Raw genomic sequence first — 12,994 nt, 5'->3', positions numbered from 1 at the left:
TATATATATATATATATTTGTGTGTGTGTATTCAGGTTTACAAGTTAACACAATACAGAATAAGTGAGGATGAATGAATAACATTGCTCCAAAGTATAATATTGCTATCTTTCATTTGTCTATTGCAGGTTAAAAGCAAATATTTGTTGCTGTGGCTTTAATACCTTTTTTATGCACATATATAAAATGTTACTTGTCCAACAGGTGGTAACACCCAGTGCACCAAATAGTGTGCACGGCCAAAAATGGTGGCCTCATTGGGAAGGGGTGAGGCCTCGCAATGCACCCCCCAGTGTCATCATTCTGGGGGCGTGCCCAGCACTCCCAGAGATGCCGGGCTGCCCACAGAGACTCTCCCTGCACTGCCAGCTCCTCAGTGATCGGCAGCCGGGAGCTGCACAATAACATCACAGGGCAGCGTCCGGTCACTGAGATGGAATCAGCATTTTGTTACCCTCTGCACCCCCCCTCCCCTAGTGATGCCGCTGCCCGAGGAGGGGCACTGACTACACTACTGGGCTATTTATCGTTAGACCCACAATATCATTGCTGATTTTTGTTTCTCTTCTACAAATTAAGGACCTGATTCCGAATTAGGCCCAAATCAATTAAGCAACAAATTAGGAACAATTTGCTCCTGGAACAATCCATATGCAATGCAAGGGTTGCAAATGCACCAAATTCTTTGCCTGCAGGGTAAATACTGGCTGATTTCGCATGTAGCGAAGAAATGTTGGACAGCTTTGTATTTTCTCTTAAATTTAGAATTAAGCTACACTATGTAGATAAAAGTGATTGGATACTGACAGCAAATAGATCAACAAGATGTTATTGCCGTCAGAACTTTGTAGGTCCATCACGTGCAGTGATTACTGCAGACACCCTTCTTGGCAAACTGTCCCCAAGTTCCTGGACAGCAGCCGGCGGCATGTGTTGCCATTCAGCCTTATGTACACTGACCAACTGTGACACTGAGGAAGGTGGAGTCGGCCTAGAACACACCCGTCGCTCCAGTTCATCCCAGAGGTTCTCAGTGGGGTTAAGATCTGGACTCTGAGCTGGTCAGTCCATCCGGCTTACCGATTTCTCTGTATACCAGTCCAGCGTTGCCCCAGAAACATGACAGTAACCGGTCTTGTTTGTGATTGGCTATGGTATATATAAATATGGCCACTAGATTGTCGCTTAAATTTGGATCTGATGAAGAAATTTGTGATCACAAAACTTTATATATTTATTCTATAATATCAGCTATTGACTCATTTTGCATAATACTTATAGGAGTCATTGTCCTCCATTGTGCTTTAGTTTCCTATTAGTTTGTAAACATAGGGGGTGAATCAGTTATTGGTGATGTGTGAAACGGCGCTCGGCTGCGCAAATATCAGCCAGTCACAGTGACCCTGACAGTTTTCCTGCACAGCCCTATATTGTGCGAAGCACAACATGAGATGTGGATGGACGCCATGTGCCATTGCGGAATGTAACATCCCAGCCATTGCGTTGAATTGAATAGTTCCCATGGTATTGTCAGTGTGTAAGTCATTATTTAGACCAGGGGTGGGGAACTTTTTTTCTACAGAGGGCCAGTTTGATATATATAACATTATTCGCGGGCCTGGTGCAGGCAACGCTCCCTCCATGTGATGTCACACGGGGGCAATGTTACAATCGCCGGTGATTACAGCAATGCCCGGAGCTTCCTGAGGATGCTCTGGGGAGCTGTAGGGAGCAGTGGTGTGACCGTTTGAAGCATCCTAAGGATGCTCCAGGCTGTACTGCTCGATAGAATCTGGCTGCAGGGTGCCAATCTAGGCCCCCTGCTAGCCAGATGAGTCTAGCAGAAAAAAGCTCCGAGGGCCAGGCCAAATTATTCCGGGGGCCTTATACGGCCCCCGGGCCTGAGGTTCCCCATCCCTGATTTAGACCATATCGTGGATAGGGGATATTGTTTGGGTACATTTATCATTCATCCTTTTCATACCTTCCTGCATATAAGATATATCTAAAGTGTATTTCCTGCCCCCGTAACCTCTGATCATATAGAGCCTGATTGATAAGTGCGCGCAGTGTTGATGTCACACGCAAGCGGCCGATGTTTTAGCAGCTCCGCATGCATCCCGGTCGCACTGCGACTTTGGACGCAATAGACAGAGATTGCAGCGGGCATTCAGGTAGCAGAGGGGTGGTTAGGCAGACGCGGACGTGTCGCTGACAGTGACGGCATCTGAAGACGCAGTACCATAGACACGGGGCGCCACAGTCAGTTGGAGACATTACACCGGCCATAGAGCTGGTGGAAGCTTCGATGGGGAAGATAAAAACAGAAAATAAATAAATAGAGAATAATTTTAGATTGAGATTTACAGCATAAACCACACGAAATATACTTGTGAAAAAACCCAAAAACTATAGATTGTTTTAATTGATTTACTGCTCATTTTTTCCCCAGCTCTGGAAGAAGAATTACTGTTTGCGCTAGAAAAATGTCGGGAGCACGCGCTGGAGCGATGCATCTGCTACATTCACAAAGTGCCGTATACAGCGCTCCGCAAACAGAGAGGAAAAGCAGAGCGATGGGAGGGAGTAACAGCGGACAGTTACGCCAGGCTCCGCCACCTTAGGGACGTTCTCATCCCATCCCTGTCCCACACTGAGGGTCTCCATGTGTACAGCACCAATACGACATGTGACATTAAGGTGGGATACACAAAAGAGAAGAAGCAACAGTATGTAGAAGGCCTGTGCCGACAGTTTTATGCCGACATGGTGACATTAATTGACCGTCGAAATCGCAGACAGACGACACCCCTGAGAAGTGGGACTGAGGAAGTCTTGCAGCACCTCTCTCTATGTACCATGTATGCAAACCTCCAGCAATATGAGCCCAGAGAGACGGAGAGTATAAAGAGCTACGTTCTCCATGATGGGTCTCGTAAACCCATGGTGGTGGTCGGAGAGCCATGCTGTGGAAAGACCGTTCTTCTGGCATCTTGTGCAAAGAAGGTAAAATGCTAAATGGTGATTACTATAGAGAAAACAGACCTATCATGCAGCATTTATACCATTGTTCATTCAGTGCCACGGTCACCAGGATTGTAGACAGCAATGACTGGCCAGTATGATGGAGTAGTTGTGGCCAAATCCACGCAAAATAAAAATTAATTAAAACCACTAAGGGCTTGATTCATACCCAGTCGCAAGCGCTGAGCACTCGCAACTGGGTCGATGGTGGCCCACAGCGCATGCGTACGATGGAGCTGGCTCCGTCGTGCGCATGCGCGAGACCTGGCTAGCGACGGGCAATCCATTCGCTCCGGGTCTCGCACCAAAGGAGTGACAGCTCGCCCCTTTTGGTGGGCGGGCCGGGGGGGTGGCTGCCCAAACGGAGGGGTTCACATGAGAATGCCTACCACTTGGGGGCGGCCCCACTGACATCACCAGTGATGTCAGTGGGAGAGCTTCCGGTTCAATTTGAGCCAGAAGCACTCTGGGGCTTGCGGCCATGAGACCCTACCACAAAGGTCTCGTCGCAAGCCCGATGGTCGCTATGGTCTTGACCATCGCGACCATCATCATTGCTGGTCGCTATAGCTGTGGGTCGTCACCCACAGCTAAGCGATCGGCCAGGAGGCCGCACCAAAAAAAACAAAAAACACCCTGATTCAGAGCGAGCGCTCTTTCAGAGCGTCCGGCTCTGAATCAGGCCCTAAGTGCGATGACACGAGTCAAGGAGAGAGACATTCTTCCCCCTGCACAGATGGCCCGGACTGCAGGGGTCCTAAGACAAGCCCAGTAATTACTACCTGCTCTCCCCCCCTCTCGGTGCCCCTGACTGTCACAGGCAACTAGGTTTTATTAATCTCCTTTCTAAAGTAGGGTACTTTATTGCAGCATATGGTGAACAACCACAATGTTATATGTCTTTAACTGTTGCTCACCTATCTTGTATGGGATGTAGTTAGTATGCCGGGAGACAGGATGCTGGCTTTGAATTCCCGGCGTCGGAAGCCCTACACGGGACTAAAGATAGGTGGCGAAATCCTGACACCAGTCAAGATCTCAACGCCGGAATCTCCACAGCCCTCTTAGCTGTTAGCCGCGGGGGGAGGGCTAGGGGTAGGCTTTGGGGGGGAGGTTAGGGGTAGGCACCACGGGGGGGGGGATATTGTGCATCGGGATGCCGCTGTCGGCATTTTGACTGCAGGCACCCCGACTGCCGGTATTTAATTCCCAACCCGTCTTGTTTTACCACCAGTGCTCATAATCAAACAGTATAATATGAACATACAGCCCAGTCCAGATCACCAGGCAAGCATAATAACAGGCAGGATGAGACAGAGACGATATCCTGAGACAAGTCCAAATTTCAGTACACAGCAGAGAATGTTAGCAATGTTGCAAAGTAAGGTCAGTAAACAAGTCAACTTGGTACATGGTCATCCAATATGGAGGCAAACAGGAGATGAGAAGCCAACATTTCTTTGAAATGTTCACAGACAGTGTACCAGCGGAGGATCAAAGAACAATCACCTAGCACTGCCTGCCAGGAGAGGTCACAAACACTGCAGCAGCACAATGACAGTGGGACACACACACACTCATACACACTTACATATACACACACACTGACATACTTACCGCAGCTGCAGGAGAGCCGGTCCCCGACGCAGGATGAAGACGACATCGCTCCAGGAGGTAAGCAATTAAGGACTAATTAAGCTAATTGGACACTTCCAATTGCTTAATTAGTCCTCGGGGGGGGGGGGGTCAGAGCCAGTGCTGGTGATTTTACCTAAAATCGTTGATTTTTAGGAAAAATCACACTTGCTCAGAAGGTGCGAGAGAAAAAACCTCCCGGCGCGGGTTTAAAAAAAACCACGCACATAATAGAATAGCAAAAAACACGCACCTGCAGGAAAAACCTCGCAGGTGCGGGATTTTTGCTATTCTCGCAGCTTATTGAATATGCCCCAATATATTTCTCCCTGTTGCTCCACTAATCAAATTGAACCGATATTTAGTCAACTATAAATCTGACACTGAGATAAATTATTATGTGGCTCAAGGAAACAATATAACTTTCACTTTCTAAGTAGAAAATAAAGGTTATTCCTGGTGAAACTAATGCAGCTTGCAATCGTGCGGCCTCCTGCGGCGCAGATTTGGAACTAATGAGTTAATAGCCAATCTTAGGATAAATCATCTTCTGGGGCACAGTGATGGTAAAATATCACTGTGGGGGAGATATTTAAATGTTGGAGAGAGATAAAGTATAGAGATATAGGACCTCATTCAGAGTCTCTCGTAAGATGCGATCGTTCGCTTGCAAAAAGGGGCCGGGTATGTAAATCAAGCGATCGCTCTTTGCGCTGTAAGGACGCCCTCTATGTCTTAGTGAGCGATGGAAGTTAGCGTACGCTGGACTATAAAACCTCCCACCTGTCACTCGCAGCACACGTCATCTCCAGGAAGAGTCTGATTAATTGTGAACATCGAGGGCCATCGGAGCTGCTCGCAGCGCTTGGGGTTGACCTAACCTACCCCAAGCACTGCGAGCAGTTCAGGCTAAAAAACAACCAAGTCACGTGTGCAATGACGATACTTTGCTAATTATGCACACCCATTAAACGCCGTTCTGACGGTCAGACATGCCTGCGTTCGCACATCCACACCCCCGTTCACAAGCACCTTCCCCTGTTACCACCCACAAACGGCGCTATCTGTCACTCAAAGCAGCGACCTGAAAGAGGCTTGTGAGCTACCATAATCAGATCGCAATGAATGACTTGCACACGCGCACTGCGAATTATACGCATGCGTAGATGTGCGATTATCGCTCCCAGCGAGCGAGTGTGCCCTAATGAGAGACTCTGAATGAGGTCCATAATGTAATCAACCAATCAGCTTCTAACTGCCATGTTACAAGCTGTGTTTGAAAAACGACTGTTAGGAGCTGATTTGTTGGTACTTTATCTCTATCCACGGTTTGACACATCTCCCCCTGGGTGTCAGGTTCTAGAGTCTTCCCAATGGATAGGCCTGAGGGCCTGATTCAGACCCGCTCGCGAGCGCTGAGCGCTCGCAAGCGTGTCGATGTTGGCCAAGTGCGCATGTGCACGACGGAGGGTGCTCCGTCGTGCGCATGCGCGAGATCCGGATAGCGACGAGGAAGCCGGCGCTCCGGGTCTCGCACCAAAGGGGGCGTGCTGTCGATGGTGAGTGACAACACGCCCCCTTTGGTGGGCGTGCCGGGGGCGTGGCTGCCCAGACGGAGGCGTTCCCATGGGAACGCCTACCGTCTGGGTCCGGCCCCACTGACATCACTAGTGATGTCAGTGGGACTGTTTTTGGCTCTGATAGAGCCAAAAGCACTCTGGGCTTGCGGCAGACGAGACCCTACCACAAGGGTCTCGTCGCAAGCCCGATGGTCAAGACCATCGCAACCATATTTTTGGTCGCTCGCATATGCTGTGGGTGGTCACCCACAGCTATGCGAGCGGCCAGAAGGCCGCTCCAATTTTAGGTAGGACGGCCCTGATTCAGAGCGAGCGCTCTGTCAGAGCGTCCGGCTCTGAATCAGGCCCTGATTCCGATCCGGTGTGTGCTCACAAATCCTTGGACTACAATTTATAAAGCAAGGCTTTTATAGCCTTCCCTCTGGCAGGAGGTTCTGATGGATTCCCATCACACCGCTTTCTGGAGAAGGCATCAACACCCCCTCCCAAATCTAATTCTCTCTGCACATGTTACATCTGCCCCACCCAGGGGCATATCTATAATGGGTGCAGGGTGTGCGGGGAACACGGGCCCCTGGGTCCAGGGGGGCTCCGCACCGCACACCCTGCACCCATAATATTACTTACCTCTCTGTAGTCCCACGTCGGCGCGGGGTTCCAGCGCTGTAAAACGACTGGAAAATGGCCACGGCGGCCATTTTCCCGTCGTTTGCGCATGCACAGTACAGGGAAAATGGCCGCCGCGGTGACCTGTGCATACATTACAGACTTGGGCACACTCTAGTGCCCAGAGTCTATAACTCCAGCGCTGGCTGCGCACAGCTCAGTGTGCTGCCGGGCGGAGAGGAGGGGGCCCGTGTTGGAGACTGCACACGGACCCCCTCCTCTCTAGAAACACCCCTGGCCCCACCTGCAGTGCAACATGGTGTTACCCAGGAGCACAGTTACTTACACTTTCTTACTCTATTCCCAGCTCTGAATCAGGCCCTGAAAGCGCTGACAGATGGATCGGTCGGTTGGCAGACCACTCTTTCCGTGAAATGGGCATTTCTGGGTAGCAACCAGTGACGGACTGGGGCATGAAGGGCCCACTGGGAAAATGTACTGGTAGGGGCCCATGTTTAAGGGTTGCGGCCATCCATCAGAGAGGTAGTTTCTATAGAAGGGAACCAAGCCCCCATGTTGATCAGTGGTTATTCTCCTCTAAGTAATTGAACATCTAATAGAGTGACAATCTATAATTTGAGGTCTGGAACCTAAAACCTAGAAGAGGAGCCAGCAGGAGACATCTACTTACACAAGACGCCTCCTGCGGCATTAGCATATTTTAGCATCTGTGGACGCCGCAGCGATCAACTCTGAAACACCCATCATGGCCTGAATGGGGAACGTGGAAGCTGGATCGTGTCCACCCGTCTTTCTGCTACTGTTAATTTCTAAATTTGTTCCCACCAGTCCCTCTTCCACCCTTTCCTGTTGCTCTTATATACAGTGGTCGTTCCAAACTAATAGGCGTAAACAATTGTGCGACCCTGGACAAAAGGATTGGACAGTCTGCAGCCGTGCCCGCTCACCTGCTCGGCCCCTTGCTGCACCACTTTGGCATTCCTCCACATGCTACTCAGACCTGGCCACACTTACTGTACCTTGTAGTTTCTCTGCTCCCGTTCTTCCCTTTCCACTCTCTGTCTTCTTCATGTGATGCGGCGGCCACCTGCCACTGACAGACTGGGATTGCGCCACTCAGTGACAAGGTCCCCGTGTAGCTCGCCACCTGCTTACCAGTGACTAAGAGGCATCACACTGCTTGAACAAAAGAAAATAAAGTTAAATCATGGTGGGCACCCTAGTCCCCCTCCCTTACATTTGTCCCCCACATAGCCCTGATGGCAGCCCTGAATGTATATTATGAGATGACTAATTGGTTCCTATAGTCTTCTTTTTAAGTTGACCTGTTTCTTTGCTTTTATTTCCCCAGGTACGGCTATGGCTTGAAGACTCTGACCCAGCATTAGTAGTTCGCTTTGTGACTCCATTTGGCGAACCTCTGACTTTGAGCAGATTAATAAGGGGACTGTGCCAACAATTTGCCAATATTTACAGCATACAAATTCCTGCACACGTAGGTGACATCACTGTGTTAGCAGAATGGTTTCTTAGCCTTCTGTCAGCATCCACCAAGCAAAGGCCACTGGTCCTGATAGTGGACGCCGTCGATACCTTGACTTGTTGTGAACACAATGGAGAACCGTTTTGGTGGTTGCCATCTCCTCTTCCTCAATACACTAAAATAATTGTATCTGCCACGCGGGAAACCTCTGTAGACCAAAATAAGCTTTGGAAGTCAGACCAGGTCCTATTACTTGAGTTGAAGCCAACAAGGAAAGAATGCAATGATACTTTGAAAATAATGCTTTTGAAAAAGCAAAGGAAAATCACGTCAGGCCAACAAATTTATGTGAACAGATCCTTGGGGAGCAATACCACCCCTTTGCAGGTACTACTGCTGCATAAGGAAGTCATAGGATGGAAGTCCCACCATGACATTGGTGATCAACCCCTTGGAGAAAGTGCCTATCAATCAACTGAAAGATTATTCCATAAATTGGAAAACAAATATGGTTATGAGTTTATCTTTCGGGCATTAAGTTACATAACATTGTCAAGATATGGCATTGGAGTAGCTGAGCTTGTAGACATGTTGTCAGCAGATGACGTGGTCCTTGCCCAGCTGTATCATGCACACGACGCCCTGGACACGTTGAGAGTGCCCGACTGGCTAGTTGCAAACATCTTACTTGACCTCAAGGACTGCGTAGCTCACAGGGTTGTTACGGGTTACCGTTTAATAACATGGACAAATGGGCTTTATCAACAAGTTGTTACTAAGCGGTATCTCAAAAGTCCAGAAGTAGTTCACAAGTTACATGTAAATATGTGCAACTACTTTAGTGGCCGCTGGGCAAGTGGAAGAGCAAAGCTGATATCTGCTAAACCGAAAGACAGGCCACAACATGATGAACAGCAGCCAAAGTCAGATACCACAGGGACCAATCCACTTGCCAAGATTTACATTGACAGACGGCTCCCACCTCAGCCATGGTCTTTTAGTGGGCGCTTAGGACATACAGTCATCAGGAACGGAAGAAAGGCCCTTGAACTTCCTTATCATCTGAAGGAGTGTGGAAAACTGGACACCCTCTACACCGATGTTTTGATGGCATTTCCTTATTACAAAACCCTCTTAAAATCCGGTCACCTTAATTCACTGATCCACAGTATGGAGGATGCAGCCCTACTAATGGATAAGGAAGAGGTCTACCTTCTCTGCAACCTACTAAAAGAAACCAGTTGTCTGCTGAACAATCATCCTGATGCTTTTGAGATGATCGTGCAGTCCAAGCTGATGCCACTTGCGTCTATATACCCTTGTCTTTTCACTTTTGCCAAGCAAATCATTCGTGAAAGCATCAAGAATTCCTTTTTGGTTATTTTGAATTCTGCAGTTTTCAAATTGCCGGTAAGTAAAATGGGGTTCCAAGAACCATCGAATATTGTCAGCCTCTTGGAGATGAGAACAAAATCTCAGTTCATCGTAGTATCACAATGTGGTTTTGTTTATACTTGGAGCAGGAGAAAGAGACTGAGCTTAGAATATCAGCCAACCAACGGCAAAGAAATCATTCATAGCGCATTGGAAAACGAAGACCGATATTTGGCACTCTCCACCTGCCAACGATCAATCGTCCTTCTTGACTGCTTCACCTGGACTCTTGTTAATGAAATTAGCGAAACTGCCCAGGAAGCTGTCTTTATTCCTAAAGGCTATCACCTGTCTAATGAAATGCTCGTTGTTTGCTTTGAGAATGCTCCAATGGTTCGGGTTTTCAATGTTCTTTCTGGTGAGATCCTTCAAGAAACCGCATTTGCTGAAAAGGTGACTTATTTTGCGGGTGTTGACTATGGAAAGTACACAATTGTGGGACAAAAAAATACAATTATCATTTATAACACTGAGTTCTTCTCCAGGCAAACTGTGCTGCAGATGGACCACTTAAAGCATGTAATATGTGATGTCTATATACAGGAGCCTGATGTGTACGTCATTGACAAAGCTGGCAATATAACCGTTTGGACCATAGCAGATCTCTCTAAGCCTCAACTTCTGGGCGTTGTGGATTCTGTCGATGGACAGGACGAGGTGATTACCACAGAATATTCCCCAGACCGTCTTCTAATTTGCAGATCAACAACTTTTGATGTGTGGGAAACGTTGACTTGGGAGAAAAGTAACTTCAGCGTTCGACTAAAGGAGAAATTCATTTCCTGTCTGTTGTCCTATAGCGGTGAGGAGATCATTGCTGCTGTAGAGAATGTTCCGTCACTCTTTGTTTGGAGCATACAGAGTGGACAATGCATTTCCCTGGTGCACTTTGAGTCTGAGGCACTGACTTTGCTGACCAAGAGTCGTCAGCTGAACTTATTGCAAGCAGTAACAAAAAGCAAATCGATAATGTTGTGGGACTTGAAGTCCGTCACCAGTCCAACAGCTTACTCTCAAACGGGGAGGCCATTTCAATCGCTCCTCCTCTGCCCTCTAGGGGGCAGTGCGTACACCTCAGATGGTTCGGATATGGTCTGTAAATGGGCTATACCTAGATGCAGGATAACAGCACTTTTTCAGCATGGAGGTGTTGTGGAAATGATTAATGTAACGTCAAACGGTGATCTCCTTGTATCATCAGTGATGTCTGGAGGACTTTATGTCTGGCAAGCAGAGACTGGAATAAATACACTCCGTATCCACAGCAGTGCTGTATCCCAGATGCTTTTAATACCGAACAATAATTTTGTCGTTACTCTGTGTGAAGATGGAGTTTCAAGGGTCTGGAAACCCACGACGGGAACAACAGTCTGTAAGATACATACTCCACTAAGTCAGGCAGTCATAACTACTGAAGGCACCTTTGTCATTGGTGTGAAGGCTAATAGACTCTTGGCCATCAGTCTATGGTCGGGTTATGTCAGTAAGCAGTTCCACTGCTCTGATCAACATGGTTCTATCGTGGCTTTTCAATGTCTGAGCAGCCACCCAGATTTAATCGTCTTGATGACCTCAAATGGAGATCTTCTCACATGGAATGTGGTGGAAGAAACCCATTGCCACCACTCCAGACTGTCTGTCCAGCTTTCCCTCCCCCGCCCCCGTTATTTTTTTCAAGCGTCATCCAATGGAGACGTCATAATCATAACTGCAGGTGGAACGGCCAATGTGCTAAGCATGCTACACAGAAAACTTTGCATCTTGCACATGCCCGACGCTGTTTTATATCAACATTTGACCAAAGACGGCAAATATCTTATTTACATATGTCAGGGTCGTGTGGGTCACTGTGGGTGTGATTTTCACGCGAACCCTGTGCTTAATGTGATAGAAGTCCTCGACGGAGGAAATATCGGCCAGTGCCACCTTGGGAAAGTACCATGTGCCATGACTGTGTCCGAGGACGATGGCATGGTCTGTGTTGGGTTCGAAGATGGCACTCTTGGCTTGTACTCGATAAGCCGGAAGTCGAAGGGTAACAAGGTTATTGAAACATTTTTCTCCTTACACGGTAAGAAAGAGTCCACTGACGATGCACCTGTGAAAATATATCAGGGGAATCGATCCACCGACGTAGTGTGGAAGGATTCCACCAGGGCAGACTCCAGCCTTGAATGCTCATCAGATAAAGAAACTGAGACGTAACATATGTAAGGGTTCCTGTCACCTACACACAATGGAGGCCGTGAGGGTGGCTGTAGCCAATCTGTGGCCAGAGGCACCATCTAACTGATGCTATTCTTATCCCTATACTACCATTAACAGTGTCATTCCAACCATTGTTAGAGCAACCACTAAAGTAAATATCATTATTTGAGTTCTTGAATAAAGAAAATTGCCATTCTGAATTTAATGCCCTTCACGATGATTAACGTCACAACTGAAAAGTGTCAGGAGGAAGCGGCCATTTTAGTTTGTGCAGATGTAACTCCGGCCATTTTATCAACTGTAATTTCATATTATGGTGTTAATAAAATGCCAGTGCTGTAAAACTGTGGAAACTAATTAGTTGGAACCAATAATAAAATAATTAGAAATTTTATGTAAAAAAAGAAAAATTACATTTGATGTTTTTATAACATTAATGGAGAAACAAATATAAATGCTTTAACTATTAGAGCTAGAGAATGTATGCATTATTATTGTACAATAGGGGCTAAAGGCTAGAATATTATTCTTATATTCTATGAGGCGCCACAAGGTCTGTACAGCACCGCAGAAGAGGTAGATAAAAAAACCAAATACGATAAACAGTATAAGTACTATGCTCAACAGTGACCCATCGCTAGAGTCTGCAACAGACCAGGAGCACTGGAGGTACGGAGAGTGCAGGGGAAGGTCAGAGGGCCCTGCCTGAGAGCGAACATTCTAGTGGGGTGGGGTAAACAGTTGGAGGATGAACTGGGAAGGAGACAAGGTAGGTAGGAGGGAGTGGCAGAGGAGGAATGGGATTTATTTATTTACAGTTATTTATATAGCGCACTCATATTACGCAGAGCTTTACAGAGAATTTCAATCACACCCATCAGTACCTGCCCCAATGGAGCTTACACTCTATGGGCCTGATTCAGACCCACTCGCGAGCGGCTGTCCGCTCGCAAGTGGGTCGATGGTCTGCACTGTGCATGCGCACGACAGAGGGAGCTCCGTC

General features: G+C 47.6%; 1 protein-coding gene across 1 annotated transcript; it reads left to right on the top strand.

Annotated features, from left to right (window-relative positions):
- The first annotated feature begins 2,751 nt into the window (after nt 1-2,751).
- On the top strand, nt 2,752-12,038 carry LOC148516779 (NACHT and WD repeat domain-containing protein 2-like). Its single transcript, XM_088479560.1, has 2 exons — nt 2,752-3,006; nt 8,218-12,038. The coding sequence occupies exons 1-2, from the start codon at nt 2,767-2,769 to the stop codon at nt 11,986-11,988; spliced, it is 4,011 nt and encodes a 1,336-aa protein (XP_088335686.1). The 5' UTR covers nt 2,752-2,766; the 3' UTR covers nt 11,989-12,038.
- Nucleotides 12,039-12,994: the final 956 nt, after the last annotated feature.

Source organism: Taudactylus pleione, unplaced genomic scaffold (genome assembly GCF_031769625.1).
Source record: "Taudactylus pleione unplaced genomic scaffold, aTauple2 ptg000241l, whole genome shotgun sequence".
In the NCBI taxonomy this organism is placed as follows: Eukaryota; Metazoa; Chordata; class Amphibia; order Anura; family Myobatrachidae; genus Taudactylus; species Taudactylus pleione.
This window is presented reverse-complemented; position numbering and strand designations above follow the sequence as displayed.